Source organism: Symphalangus syndactylus, chromosome 6 (assembly GCF_028878055.3).
Source record: "Symphalangus syndactylus isolate Jambi chromosome 6, NHGRI_mSymSyn1-v2.1_pri, whole genome shotgun sequence".
Taxonomy (NCBI): domain Eukaryota; kingdom Metazoa; phylum Chordata; class Mammalia; order Primates; family Hylobatidae; genus Symphalangus; species Symphalangus syndactylus.
The window spans coordinates 19,728,491-19,743,928 of record NC_072428.2 but is presented as its reverse complement, the minus strand read 5'-3'; the positions used below and the strand labels follow the sequence as shown (position 1 = coordinate 19,743,928).

The window sequence follows — 15,438 nt, the reverse complement described above, 5'->3', positions numbered from 1 at the left end:
GAGTAAATCAATATAAACAAGATTTTTATATTTTATTATTTTTATATAGGTGGTGGAAACAACAAAAGATCAAATCAATGTGCAACAATTGTTCAACAGGAATATTCAGCGAGCAACATTATTGAAACAGAGTGAACATGATTCAGTTTATCAAAGTTAACTTCAGTATCTGGGACATGGAACTTTCAGCAGAAGAACTTGTGCTCCAGCATTTCATCTCTTGTAAAATTCATGTTTCCCCTAAATTTTCTAGTTGTACCTTACACACTGTAGACTTTCAGTGAAGAGTAAGAGTCTTCACTGTAACTGTGGCTGAAGCTCTTAAGATAAGATTTTTCCAGAATTTTTTTTTTTCAGGAAAATATTTCAGGAGGAAAGACATTTGTTTCTAAGGTCATCTAGTTATCAACCGATGTCTTGAGTCCTTAAAATCAACAGTCATTTTAACTAGTTTCATCCTAGTGAGTGTCTAATTAAACCTTGGCAAGATCACTGATTTTATAATATTCACTGGCAGCAATCTCCACATGTTAACTACACACACACACACACACACACATGCACACAAATACATTTCTTTTCCTCCATTTAAATCTTCTGCCTGTAAATGTCATGAAATTCTTTAAACTTATATTATTTTGGGAAATAATATTATTCTTCTCCATGAGATTTATTTGGTGGTCCTTTCTTATTGTATTCTTATTCACTTCCTTTTTCCAGAGTACTAAGTAGCAATAGGCTCCAGTTTTCCATGAAAACTCTCACAAATAGTTAGTTCAAATGACTGACTTTGGCACATCATTCATGCATCATATAATGGGGAGGGGAAATCCTTAAAGAAAATGCATGCAAATAAGTCAGGAAAACATATCAAACTTGATGTAGATTCTTTATTTCTTCTTTCGTGTCAGTGGAGAACATTATCTATCTATATGTATACGTATATTTATATTTATATCTACATCTGCAAAGCTACGAGAAACTAACTTGTTCATGGGCATAATCCAAGGGGTTGCTTGAAGGTACATAAAGAACACTAATGTGGGATGTAGTAGATCTTGCTTTTAAGTTTTGGCCAACTGCCGAATTGTTATGTTGCACAAAATAATCAATTTAATTCTTTTGGGTGTTAATTTCTTTATTGGCTAAATTTGTCATAACCACTCTATAGGTTATTTGTTACCAAGACTCATATAATAAATATAAACATACCTTGATGATTATTACTGCTTCTGGGTGTTTAAGGTTTGTTGAATAAAAAAATCAGATCAGAAATTATCAGTTAAGAATAAATTAGTAAATTGAGTATTTGGGTAAAATATTTTCAAAATGTATAGGTTCTAGAATGACTTTATTTACCATTGCATTATAAACACGTTTTTCTGGCCCTTAATTCATGTAACTAAAAGAAAACATAGGCATTTTAAATAAACAAAAACATTTTTAAAATCAATCTTATGATTTTAAAAATAGGTTCAAAAATTTCATACACCTGAATCTGAAAGGCTTTTGCAAAACTAATCAAACAACCTTCTAAGAAAGGATTTCTTGGCAGGAGTCAAGATTTTTCCAGAACCTTTTTTACGGAGGGATTTCATTGGAGGCTTTTTTAAGGGCAGGACTCTTTGGGGAGTGTGTAGAGCTCTTGCTATCTCCACATGCTCATTGCAGTAATACTTGTTGCTTCCTGCTGACAGATGGATGAGTGTGCGTTCTGCCAGATCCATGCACTGAGCGTGGACCCAGTGCCCATCCCCATGAGAGCAGTAGATCATGGCAGGTTTGTTGAGCTCAGTTGAATAGAATGGTACCCATGTGTTGATATCCACATCACAAGTAGGGCAGCATGTAATCCAGTAGCCTGTCTCAGACTCATCTTCTTCATCGTCTTCATTATAGGTGTCAAATTCATCATCACCGTCAAAACTATTTGCTTCTGCACTGAAACAAAATTCTTCGGAGTCTTCAAAAGGAGTGGAATCCCCTGGATCTTCTGTTGATGTCTGACTGTTTGTGAATACCGTCTGCTCTTCATTCGTATCATCTTCAGCACATTTCAACGTATAGAAATAGAATGCTTCTGAAACAACTTGTTTATTGTCTCCTGGTATGCCAAGAAAAACAGTTCCATTTCCCATGTTGCCTCCAAACCATATCTTGCTGTGCTTAATGTCTGGAGTCCAATCTGGGGTCTCCATCTCACGAATTTCTATCTTGTTGTCCTCTAAAGAGATGATGTTGCAGATCATTCTTTTTTGGTTTTCAAGCTGATAGCCACCAACAATAACAAATTCATCATTGTTAGTTTGAGTCAGGATTGCACTGGAGACAGAGATTCCTCCTGGCAAGACAGTGCAATTCACAGCTGGGCTACCCAGGGGAAGATCAACCCTTATTCTGTACAGGTTGGCAGGCCGGATATTATTGGCAAGTGAATGTCCTCCTAAAATATAGATGGTGTCATTTTTGGCAATAGAGACGTGAAAAGATAGCCCATCCTGAAGTTCTGGAAGAATGTATGATGTAGCACACCCGAATTCAAAATCCACCAGGAAAACATGGGGCAGGCAGTCAGCTACACTATTCCATTTTTCTGTGGTTCTGTGGGTAGAAGGCATGTATGAGCGTCCTCCAAAGAGAACACCCATACTTTTCCCTCGGCTATACACCACATTAATGGAATGACCATATCGGGCTTCAGGAACATCTCCTACCAAGTCTTTCTCTGTGCAGCGAAAAGTAACCTTTTTGTTGTTCTTGCAAACAATAGACATGACATAAATCTTATCTGAAACCTCATTGTTTGGTGTTTTCCCTCCATGGATGATGTATTGATGCTTTTCAGACTCCAAGCTGCCTTTGAATGTGCAAGTGGCTGGGTAGCGAAGAGGAGGGAGGTAGCAGGAATCCTTAGAGAAAATCGTAGGCTTCAGTTTGACGTGGTTATGCTTTACATCCAGATGGAAAACTCCAGTGGGGCAGGATCTTTTGGGCCAGCCTTTTTGTCCAAAGAAGAAAACTTGTCCATCAAAATTCATCAGTGAGAAGCCTGGTTGAATTAAGGCTATGTTATTACTGACTGTTACCATCTGCAGAGACATACTTTCTGATGGCACGTAGATTTTTGTCTGAAAGAATTATAAAATAAAATGACTTAGAGATCGCTTCATATAATCATTGTATTTAGATTCCTTCACATGTGAATAGCATTTTTTTAAGTCGTCCCACACGCTTACAGTGGGACTGAATGAGGAAAATCCAAGGAGTTAGGTCAGTAAAGAGCCACAGAACCTTTACTGCCATTCCATCCAAGGAGCTGGGACATGTTTTAGCCACGGACTATGCTCCCTAGGATTTCTGGGAATTGTAGTCCTTTTCCTTAAAGAGTCACCACGCGTCAGCTGAAAGAACCACATTTCCCAAGAATCCATTCTCTCTGGGATGTGTCGCTTTGGAAATCTGTCTTTGTTGCTCTGGGAGAGGGGACTCCCGGAATGTGTCTGTGAATAAAGACTAGCCGAAGGTGTGAAGTGACTAGATGGGAGCAAAGGAGGAAAACTAGGGAATGGAAGGTGAGAGTGGCTGACACCGACCCAACGTCCGGGTTGCCGGAAAGCTGCAGCGCCCGGAGCGGTGTCGGGCAAACGGCTACCCTGGTATTGCAGGAGCCTCTCCTGGGGACTTTTGAACAGGTGACCCGGCAGGAAGCGCAACTGCTTCTGTTGGAGTGCGGTTACCTGGAGACCGCAGTCTGAAGGGACTCCCGGCAGAGATGTCGTTACGGTGTCCTGCCTGTCTGGATGCTTAGGAGCGCGACTCAAAAGTACACCCCTGACGACCCTGGAGGTGCTTGAGGCGGGAGGTTGAAGGCGGCACCGAGGTTACAAAAGCCGTGACTGTCTTACAGAACCGAAAGATGGATCTTTGAATCCCTAGAGTGCAGGGGAGACATTGCCTGTTAATGATTTTTACCACTTCTACATTTAGTAATAGAAATACAGTTACTAGGTTTTAACGAGTGCACTTTAAAGGCCCTTTGTTTTCTTCACTGTTTTTACTACTGTTTTTAGGGTTCTTTTAGGGAAGCAGAGAAGGTTCCTAAACACATCTCCTTTTCACCTTCAATCTAGGAAAATAGAGTTAGTGGCTTTTTCACATCTTTCCAGTCCAAGAACTTATAGGTAATACTTTAATAATTCTGTAGTAGGTAAGCAGGGACTAAGCATACAAGTGTTTGAATTATTCAGGATTTCATACTTGTGTTACAACAAAAAGAATATTTACTAGATGAAGGAAGCTTGATAAATTTCTATTTTATTATTGTTTACTTTAGAGAGATGTGGAACACACTCCCTGTTTGCAGTGTGAAGTCCTGTGCACCAAATGTTAAAGGAAACAAAATAGCACAGAATTAATTCTTAATATGCTTCAAAAGCAGTATAAACAATGGCTAAGAGTATGGACTCTGAATGCTTACTGGCTGGATTCAAATCCTGGCTCTGCCACTAACTACATGACTTTGGGCAAGTTATTTAACCTCTGTGTGCCTCAGTTTCCTCATCTGAAAACTGAGATAATAATTTTACCAACCTCATATATTGATGTCACTTATGATTAATAGTTGAATATACATAAAGTACTTAGAACAGAGATTTGCATATAGTAGATGATAGTTATGATTATTTTAAAATTTACCAAAAATAAGGTCTAGTGCATACACATCTGCCAGTAATGGCAGTTAATAAGGTTGGAGAGGATGAGAAGGGGCTTTAGGATCTGGGAATCAGGTCAGTGGGTATAGGTAGATAAACATTTGAACTAAAAGAGTTGGATAAACATATATGATGAGGGTGCTGGTAGTAGTTAATTTATTAACAGAAGATAGTTAATATTTTATTCTTCTTGTCACCCTTTGTCTAACTGGGGATAATCTTGGTATCTATTCACTGGGCTGTTTTGAGAAATAAATGGGATAGCACACGTAAATCACACAGAACAGTGCCTGGCACATAAACACTCAATAAATGTTAGTTGATACCATAATTTATCTAATTTATTCTTCCTGCAAAGATTCCTTGGACTATTTAGAATCTCTGGTCACTCTAATGAGATGTTGGTGGTTTTTTTTTTTTTCTTTTTTGCTTTAAAGAGCTTCTGTAGATCAGCTGTAATTTACTGCTAAATAATCTCTTGTTATTATTTTTAGTCTGCTTGGGAGACTCGTAAAGGGGTGATCTTTTAACAATTATCTGGTGGGTTATTAAAGCAGGTGAGGAAATGGTGTCTGAGAAGGATTATTATCGAAGTTATGAAAACAAGCCTCTCTCCCTCAGTTGTACATTCAGCAACCTGCCCTGCTTATAAAATAATCTGGGCAGTGTTTTATTTATATCATGGCCTACCCAAGCCTACATGAGAGAAGGCATCTGAGCAACTATGAAAAATGCTATTCATAGAAACTAAAAGGAGACACTATTGACCCTCACTTCAGAAAACTGTAGGTGATTCACTCAGCCTGAGTGATTATGATCAGAGAGTTGTCCCATTTTGGGTGGGGGGAACACTGAAGCCAAGGCCTGCTTGTTTCAAACACCTGTGATGACTGTTATTGAGATACAAGGCAAGCCATACCGTGGTAATGGATTCCAGATCCAAAGGGATTTTTCAAGAACACTTGTTTTAAAACAATGTTTTCATTGTCGCCCCTTGGTTTCATTTTAAGGTTGCTGTAGGAATTTTGGCTTCTCATAAGTGAAAACATGATTATTGTAAATTACACAGAAACATTTTCTTGGGCAAGACGTAAGGAGGATTGTACATTTTTGTAGCTTACTCTAGGCCCCTAAAGATTTTTGAAACAGGGCTTTTGACCTGTTTTCCCTTTGATGCTCTGCTTTTGGCTCATTTCATAATTTCAAGGCCCTAAAAACAGTGGTAAAGTGTCTTATTGCTAAGATGAATTACCTCCTCTTGTAACACAGTTCAAGGGTGAGTAATTAATCTTTAGATTACTTACTTTAACCAGATGATGTATGCATTTAAAGAATAAACAAGAACATTGAAAGTGTTTTCACATTATTTTGCCACATTTAGTTTTTGAAATTTTGCTTTATTGACTTGAATATATTCTTAACTGGAGTAGACTATTGTATCTCTTCCATGGTTTCAATATGACTGTATTAGTCACACCTTGCTTTTTAAAAAGGGTTTTTAAATGATTATACTATATCTAAAATAACCTACTGAAGTCTTTTCCTTTTAATAGGCTATGTAAAAACAGGCAGATTTAAAAGAATAAGACCCTGTTCTTCAGCTGAGGGAGGCTTCAAGGTCAACACATTAAAGATTCTTTGTAAAGGACAGAAATATAGGACCAATAAATATATACAATTTTCCCAACCCCATGCTAACATTCTTCAGCAGGGAGATTTTCATTTATTCTCTCTGATGCTAGGGCATAGTTGAGTATAATAAAAGGACTCATAGTATGAGGTCTGGGTTTATAGTTCCCCATATCTGAACTGACTTTTTCTTTTCCAAAGAAAGACACTGTACTCTGAAACATTAAATCTTGCTAATCCGTGCTGCCCGTGTTTTCCTGATTGCTCCAGAGTTAGCAGGTAACCTCATGTAAATAACTTCAGGCATTTAATGTGTGAATAACACTATCTTGCACTGTTAATCAGGTTTGAGGCATATATTATTTTATTTCTGCTGGCAGTAAAACTAGGATTAGGTCTTCTTTCCTATACTTAGGCCAGAGAACGATTTATATACTAAGATTAATAATAGTGCTCTACCTAAGAATTAAATCCCTGAAGCAGCCAGAGAGCAGAAAGCTCCACATTTTCCAAATTCTACTCATCCCTTCCCTGTCTAGACACCAAATCCACTTGTAACTAACACACTGCCGAAGTGTGGCATCTTCATTCCCTTAAAGTTTACTAACATAGGCTCCCATTTTTTAGCTTTTGTAGAAATGAAGGTATCAGACCTACCTGAAGGCCAGAGGGGCTGCTCACGCCTCTCTGAATCTTTGCTGCTAAACCAGGTATTAATTGTCAGCACTTGGGGAAGATTCACTGACTGCCCACTATGACTGTGGCAAGCAGAAGGCTGACTATAAAGAGAGGGTGTATGTGTGCCTACAGATGTTCTTATGAACACTGATCGAATGGGAGTAACTGACTGTGACCTTTTTTTTTTCTTTCTTTCTTTAGATGGTTGAGGGAGATACCCACCAGGGTGTATCCTCAGGATTTAACTCTTTCACTACTACCAACAGTGGCAACACAATTCACTATTTGTAAAGATAAAAAGAAATCTGGTCAAAACTTGATTTTTAAAAATTAAGAACATTTTAGAAAAACACAGAAGAAATACATATCGTTTCTATGGTTTAAATAAACACTATTTTGAATCAAATGAGAAAGTATTTGTCCTAAAGCAGAGACCACTAATACCAATGCTATTCATTTTAACTCTGAGGTACTCTTTTGTGGTCTCATTTTCTTTAATGCAAGGCTCAGAAGGAAGGATTTGTAATTATTCGAGGCCGTCTACCGACTTTATATCAGGCAGCTACTGAGTAATAATACAGTGTAATGATTAAGAAAATGGGCTTTTGGGGTCAAGCTCACCTGGTTTTCTTTGCCAGCTCTGCTATTTTTCAGGTAATAGAGTCATCTTAATCCTTAAGCCTCTGTTTCTCTGTCTCTGAAATGAGGATAGTATAAATATTTACTTCCAAAAGTTGTTGGGAAAAGATTAAATGAGACGATGTATGTAAAGTGTTCAGCCAAGGAAGAGTTTAATATTCCATAGTGATCTTGATAGCAAAAACTACCTTTATAATTTCTTTTCTTTTCTTTTTTTTGAGATGGAGTCCCGCTCTGTCTCCCAGGCTGGAGTGCAGTGGTACGATCTTGGCTCACTGCAACCTCTGCTACCCAGGTTCAAGTGATTCTCCTACCTCAGCCTCCTGAATAGCTGGGATTAGAGGCACACACCACCACACTCAGTTAATTTTTATATTTTAAGTAGAGATGGGGTTTTGCCATGTTGGCCAGGCTGGTCTCAAACTCCTGACTGTGGGTGACCCACCTGCCTTGGCTTCCCGAAGTGCTGGGATTACAGGAGTGAGCCACCTCGCCCAGCCTATAATTTCTAATAGTAGCATAATTTCTAAATGCAACCTAATTTACCTAACCTTCCACTATGGTTGGTCATTTGATCAGTTTCCATATGGCTTAGATGATAAAATGTAATGATCAGAGCTAGGCAAATCTGGGTTTGAGTTTCAGTTCTGTGACCTTTTTGACTGTCAGTTTTCTTATCTCTAAAATGGGAATAATAACTACCTTATTAGAAGGATTAATGGATTAAAATGTCTATAGAATGTACATAGTAAATCTTACCTAATGATGAAGATGCTGTAAATATATTTGCATAAGTGACTAATTTTTTGCAAAATTTTAGTGTATATTTTCAGGGTCGATTTTTTTTTTAAACAGATGTGTGTAGCTCAATTGATTGGTTGATTCTCATCATTTGAAATGTCGATCTGTCCTTTAAAAAGCATCATCATCTCTTCTAGTTCCTTCTGTGATGATTTTTTTAATCTGCAAAAGGATATTGGGTTATTTTGCTAACCTATTTATGTGTCATATAAGGTGTTGTATAATGATTAAGATACTTGAAATTATAGCAACCGTAAGGACAACTGTCATAAAGTTGATATATTGGATGTCTTCACTGTAAATACAAAGTAAGAAATGCAAAAATAGAAACCATGGATAGATTTAGATGTGTTTTAGCCTTTGGATTTTACTAACATCAAAAAACAGGCAATTTTTAGCATAACAATTAGTTGCTGAATGGGTTAGTTGTCTCTTGACAAGACTAGAAATTAGTAGCACATTTGAAAATGGGTTTTAAGACTTCAAGTCCTTGCTATACCATTAGGAGAGCATTAGACTTACAGTGATCTCATACAAGGTTCCTGATCTCCAAAAGTCCTCAGTATTGAAACTAAATATAAAATAGTAAACTATATTTATTGAGCATCTACTATGTACAAAGCCATGTGGAGAATTAGAAAAAAAAATCAGACACAGGTCTTGCCCTTAAAGCAGCGGTTGCCAATCCCTGGGCCACGGACAGGTATGGTCAGCAGTCTGTTAGGAACAGGGCTTCACAGCAGGAGGTGAGCCGCAGGCCAGCGTTACTGCCTGAGCTCCGCCTCCTGTCAGATCTGCTATGTGGCATTAGATTCTCATAGGAGTGTGAACCCTGTTGTAAGCTGCGCACGCACGCGAGGGAGCTAGGTTATGCGTTCCTTATAAGAATCTAATGCCTGATGATCTGAGGTGGAATAGTTTCATCCTGAAACCGTCCCCCTCACTCTGGTCCATGGAAAAATTGTCTTCCATGAAACTAGTCTCTGGTGCGAAAAAGGTTGGGAACTACTGCCTTAAAGAACATATGTGATAGTAGAATGAAGCAACTTTTGGTTGCAGACGAGCATGCCTTACATTCTTCCCACATTCAGCTTTTCTTAAAAGGTCTTAGAAGTTCATTAAGAAATCACAATTATAAGTTGCTCAGCCCATTTTTAAGCCTTGAGGCAAAATCAAATTCAAACTCCTATAATAACATATTGATTTATCCTTCCTTACATTTAAAAAAAAAACAGTACACCATCAAAGTATACAAGTCAGTGAAATTACAGAGTAAAACAACCTTTATCTTATGGGAAAGATAAAAACTTAATAATGGGATATCCTGGCCTAGTAATTGGACAGAAAAGGAAACATAATTGGAAAAAAAAAGATGGAAGCCAACCTCAAGCCCAATCCCTTTATTTTTACATTCAAACTACTCAGGATCAGAAAAGTTTACATAACTTGACAAGGGTAACACAGCTGCAGTGGTCTGTGGATATGGTGGGTCGCAGGGAGGCAGAGGAGAAACACTGTTCTGTGAACTCATGACAGTGCATTTCAAGAAATGTAGTGCATCTCTCAAGTGTTTCCATCCCCATTTTATAAATGGAGAAACAGCTTAAACTTCATTGTCTCTCAGTGAGTTAACAAGTGTTTGGAATAAGGTCAGTGGCAACTTTTCCTAGCTTTAGGATAAGCATAGACAATGATTAGTGTTTTACTAAGTGGCAGATTTTTGAGGAAATAAGATAAATTATGTTGGAAAGGGAGATGTTTGCCTTGTTGAATGAATTCCACAATAGGAGCCACAACTGAAACTGACAAAGAAAAGAGGAAGAAAGAGGAAATGTATAGAAGGAAGCAATTTACAGTTAGTATGATGGGTTGTCAAGAGAAGAACATGACAAGTGACTTGACATTTTTTATTTAAAGCAATTAGTTACATATGGCCACCTGACCAGAATGACTGGTATTTTCCTAAAAAATTTCATGGTCTCTGATTTAAGGTGGATTCTTTTCTTGAAAACAAAATAGAGAAAACATTTCAGAGTAGTTTTGCTAGAAAAATTTTCTTGCTAGAAAAAATTTACTGAAATACTTTATTTTTAGAGAAGGAAAGGAGTTAGGAGTTTGTGATTCTTTTTATTTTTTATTTTATTTATTTATTGATTTTTTTGGGGGACAGGGTCTTGCTCTGTTGCCCAGGCTGGAGTGCAGTGGCATAATCTTGGCTCAACTCAGCCACCACCTTCTGGGCTCAAGTGATCCTTCCACCTCAGTCTCTCAAGTAGCTGGGACCACAGGTGGACGCCATCATGATCAGCTAATTATTTAATTTTTTGTAGAGATAAGGTCTCACTATACTGGCCAGGTGGTCCTGAACTACTGGGCTAAAGTGATCCCCCTATGTTGTCCTTCCCAAGTGCTGGGGTTACAGGCACGAGCTATGCACCTGGCCTGATTCTTAATTTCTGTCTTTAAGTATAGAAACCATATTGGCAAAAAGAAATTATTTATATATGTATGTGCATGTGTGTGTTATGTTTTGTACATTGAGGCAAAATTGCAAATAAAGTATTGAGTGAAATTGGAAACTGGGGAAGCATTATATTACCTCTTACAGCCCATTTATTATTCCACAGTCTCAGGAATTTATAATTCAAAATAGCTGGGAAACAAATCTAAAATCTTACTTCTTTTAAGAGAATGCCAAGTGAAATAAAGGTTGATTTTATTTGCAAGATCTGGTATTTTGAAACACTTAGAAATGAACTACTAGGTGATTTAGTTCAGTTGGTCTACACCTGCTCCTAACCAGCTGTGTGGGTTTTGCTTTAGAGTAGGCTTCTTGGTATTGTTTAAAGTCCTGTGCACTGTGCAGGTGGCTAACAGGCTCAGGAAGTTGGAGAGAAGGGGACAACTTTAATTAAGAGTGGATGCCTTTGTGTCATAGTATGCAGTATAGATAAAGTAACCATTAGTGGGACATTGTATCTTATGTGAGGGTGGGATTAGGTTTGAGCTAATAAATCTTTTATGATTGAAATATTGTGTGATTATAGAGCTATAAAGTTGACTCAGAAACCCTACTGCTTTATGGATTCACAGTTTTATCAGGAGTCTTGAAAAAAGTGTTCACTGAATTACTCGCCATTACTACCCATAACTCATTGATATAGTTGATAGCATTTCTGAGGCTAGGAGATCAGTTTTGGACATGGTTGAAATATGTGTATGGCAAATTTTTCTTGATAAATGTCTAGAGATCAGTTAGTGTGCTTATAGGAGTTTTGTTAGGGGGTGAAGGTAGGGTGTTTACTTGTAATTCCACACAACTCTAAATGATTAAAAAAAAGAAACCAAAGAAACAAAAATGGTAGTGAAAAGGCATTCTTTTTGATTTCAAAAACAATGGATTTCCTGAGATTTGTCTTATGAGTATATTCTACAGAGTCCGTGTACACAGTTAATCTGTTTTTAAAAAATGACAGGGAGTGAGTGGGGAGAGTTCAAATGCTTAATTGGTTTGCATTTTTCTTTGTTTAATAGAATTAATAACTGTGTAATTGAAAACAATCTAATACTTAGTTGACCTGCCTCAGTGAGTCAATGCAGACGTTTCTGGATTGACTTAAACAGCTAGGAGGAAGAGTATACTCGGGGAAGTAAAATCGGTATTATACAATCTGCTGGTGAACAGAAGGGCTTAATAAATGATAGCCTCACGAAACCTCATTAAAGTAGCTTGGGTGAATGAACAGGAAAGGGAAGCAAATCTTTCCAGAGGGAAGTTTCTGTTTATGCATGTAATTTTATAGATTAGTATTAGTCTATCTCCCAGAGCTTTCTGTAGGGGGAAAACAACACACCTGGTTCCAACATTCTTGGTAAACTTTTAGTGATAATTTTCTTTTCCTAAATATCTTTTGTTTTAATTGACTTATCCTTCTTTTCTGTTTCCATCCCCCATTTTTAAGCTAAAAAAAATTATAGATTCACAAGATGAATTCACAGGAGGTTCCAAAGAGGTATATAAGGAGGTCCCATGCAGCCTTGGTCCAGGCTTCTGCAATGTTAACATCATGCATAAGTTTAGTATAACATAAAAATCTGAGTTATTGCTATTACAAAAATGGAGTATTGTATAGAATATGTAAATTAAAGCCAGGCACAGTGGCTTATGCCTGTAATCCCAGCACTTTGGGAGGCCGAGGTGGGCGGATCACTTGAGGTTAGGTGTTTGAGACCAGCCTGGCCAACATGGTGAAACCCCGTCTCTACTCAGAATACAAAAATTAGTCAGGTGTGGTGGTGTGCGCCTGTAATCCTGGCTACTCCGGAGTCTGAGGTAGGAGAATCACTTGAACCCAGGAGGCAGAGGCTGCAGTGAGTAGAGATTGCGCCACTGCACTCGAGCCTGGGTGACAAGAGCAAAACTCAGTCTCAAAAAAAAAAAAAAAAGTCAATATGTAAATTATAAGTCCCTTTAGGGAAGGACCTAGATCTGTTTTTGTTAAGGCATCCTTTGTGCTATCTTTGTTTATAATCTGAACCCACACTTTAAAAATTATACGCAGTTTTTAGGATGGATGTGCTCTCTTTTCCTTTAGGTGAGAATTTGTCAAGGAGAAATGTATAGCTCTTAAGACATACTTCTATTACTGCTACATGGAATGCAGTTCATCTCTCTCTTAAAGCTTTGTAGTCAACAATAATCCCCAAACTTTTCCTACCTCCTTCCAAATACTTCTTTTAATATTCACAGCAAAGGGCTATACCTAGGGGAATTTAGTAATATATGGAAGTCTAGATGCTTATACTATCAACTTTTTTGGTGATAATGAAGAGTGCTGTGCCTTTTACATGTTAGAAAAGGCTGCTGATAAAAGCTCATAACTTGAAGTGCAGTGTATACTTTGATGCTAGGATTGTATGTTTTTTATTTCATCCTGATGAAAAACAATAAAGGAGTGTAGGTTCTTTTCTGTTTTGTAAGAGATGTTTTGTTTTATATTCTGCTTTCCCTTTATTCCTTTTGTTTCTTTTGTTTTCTCATTTGTTTTGGTAGGTCTCTAATATATAATGGTGTAATATGTGCTCAGCCTCTGGCCTTTTGAATGTTATTGGGGTATGGAGCATAAATGGAGGCATGAATATACCTGCCAGGGTAAGATTGCTGCTTTGTGCTTAATTTCCTGATGGCTTCAGATATACCTTAAAGTTCATAATCATGAGCATCTCATGACTATTTATGATGAGAGAACCACCCATTACTGCTCATCAGTAGAGTCATTAGTTGACAGAAACCCCACATGAAGTTTCTTTCCCATACTCATTTATTCTCTATGATTGGACTAGATAACCTTCGGGTTTCTCTCAAGTCACAGAATCTGAATTTCTCATTGGATATTTTTCTTTCTTCTTGATATTATCTGAAAGACAAAAAAATTAGAGGATGCAAAATTGTTGTAGTTCAGTCAAGGAGGAAGAAATCAGTTCATATTAGGCCTGTTCTAATCATGTCTGTGCAGTCTTATTAAATCTCTGCAGTTAGAGTACAGTTTAGTCTTTTGGAGATTTGACCATTTACACAAATATAAAAGGACACACACCTTGTGCAATTGTTGAAGTACAAATGTTGATGGTTTTATTTCCTTAGGCAAAGTGATAATATTTTGATAATATCCCATCTTACCTTTCAGTATAGCAGTAGATTCTTACTGAGCAGAAGAATACAATTTTGAGTAAGTGGGCTTTGATAGACCTGCAGAACTCTCAGAGTTTTTAACCACCTCCCCACCGCCCCCCACTTTTTTTTTTTTTGCAGACATATAATCCTAGTGCTGTTAAAAAGTACGCTGTGCACTTTCAGAGAAGCAAGCTTGTGGTGATTTGCTTTTTTAGGTCTACTACTCTTATGTCTGAAAGTTGCATTTTGTTTGAGTAAGTTCATTAAGCAGGGATCTGAAGGTAAACATCAAAGGTGTGCTGAATCAGTGGTGACAATTTCATGTACCATATTTCATAATAATGTTCTTTCAGAGAGCACATAACATTAACTAGCTTAGGTGGTTGTTAGCTTCATTATTTGATAGCAGAAAACAAGACTTTAGGGAGGTTATATGATTTTTCTTTCTCTCAGTGACTTGGTAAAAAGTGAACCCTATTCCTAACCAGTCCTGTGGTCTTCAAGTGAAGTGTAGTAGTCCAAGGAGCAGTGCATGCTCCCTGTATTTCCTTCTGGGGGCCGTGATTGTGAAAGTGTTGCTTGTGATTTACCAGCAGATATTTATACACATTTACTTATCACAAGACGTTTTGAGTTGTTCTTGTGGAGCTCAAAGCCTTAAAACATAAAAACCAAACCAAAACAAAGAATTCTGTTATCCAGGCAAGTGTCTCTCTCTCTCTCTCCCTCTCTTTTTCTTTTAGAAAAATACTTCATGATAAAAACACAAAAGTATGTGAATGGTAATTGAAAAAGCATTGCTTCCTTTTAGAAACCCACTAGGATTTGCATAAACCACTTGGCTGTCTGATAAGTCATTATCTGTTCTGTCAGTCCCTGGGGACTTTTAATATTAGGTTTGTATTTTTATAGAAAAGGCAAGTTCTAAATTTGAAGATGGGTATTGTTAAACTCTTCAAATAATGACAGTTTGTGAAACTGCATGTTCCAAAAGTCCTTTAAAAAGTCAATAAGGCCAGGCGCAGTGGCACACGCCTGTAATCCCAGCACTTTGGGAGGCCAAAGCAGGCGGATCACCTGAGGTCAGGAGTTCGAGACCAGTCTGCCCAACATGGCGAAACCCTGTCTCTACTAAAAATACAAAAAAAAATTAGCCAGCCATAGTGGCAGGCGCCTATAATCCCAGCTACTCGGGAGGCTGAGGCAGGAGAATTGCTTGAACCCGGGAGGCAGAGGTTGCAATGAGCCGAGATCGTGTCAAGAGCGATACTCTGTCTCTAAATAAATAAATAAATAGTCAATAAA

At 37.7% G+C, this 15,438-nt stretch overlaps 3 protein-coding genes across 7 annotated transcripts in view; 2 read left to right on the top strand and 1 right to left on the bottom strand.

The window, feature by feature from the left end:
- RAG1 (recombination activating 1) overlaps positions 1–154 on the top strand; it is an 83,604-nt gene extending 83,450 nt beyond the window's left edge. The window contains exon 3 of the transcript XR_010121276.1: positions 50–154. The gene's annotated coding sequence lies outside the window, so the exon portion shown is untranslated. The remainder of the gene's footprint in view (positions 1–49) is intronic.
- Positions 155–686: 532 nt separating this feature from the next.
- RAG2 (recombination activating 2) lies at positions 687–4,126 on the bottom strand. The gene is made up of 2 exons (XM_055281887.2): positions 3,738–4,126; positions 687–3,128 (listed from the first exon to the last, which is right to left on the bottom strand). The coding sequence occupies exon 2, from the start codon at positions 3,099–3,101 to the stop codon at positions 1,518–1,520; it is 1,584 nt and encodes a 527-aa protein (XP_055137862.1). The 5' UTR covers positions 3,102–3,128; positions 3,738–4,126; the 3' UTR covers positions 687–1,517.
- The window catches only part of IFTAP (intraflagellar transport associated protein), a 69,101-nt gene continuing 57,036 nt past the window's right edge, over positions 3,374–15,438 (top strand). The window contains exons 1-2 of one of the 5 annotated variants that reach the window (XM_055281892.2): positions 3,374–3,572; positions 4,131–4,181. The gene's annotated coding sequence lies outside the window, so the exon portion shown is untranslated. Of the gene's footprint in view, positions 3,573–3,724; positions 3,847–4,130; positions 4,182–15,438 lie in introns of those variants that run through there. The other 4 variants (XM_055281893.2, XM_055281894.2, XM_055281890.2 and 1 more) reach the window with 4 other exon arrangements.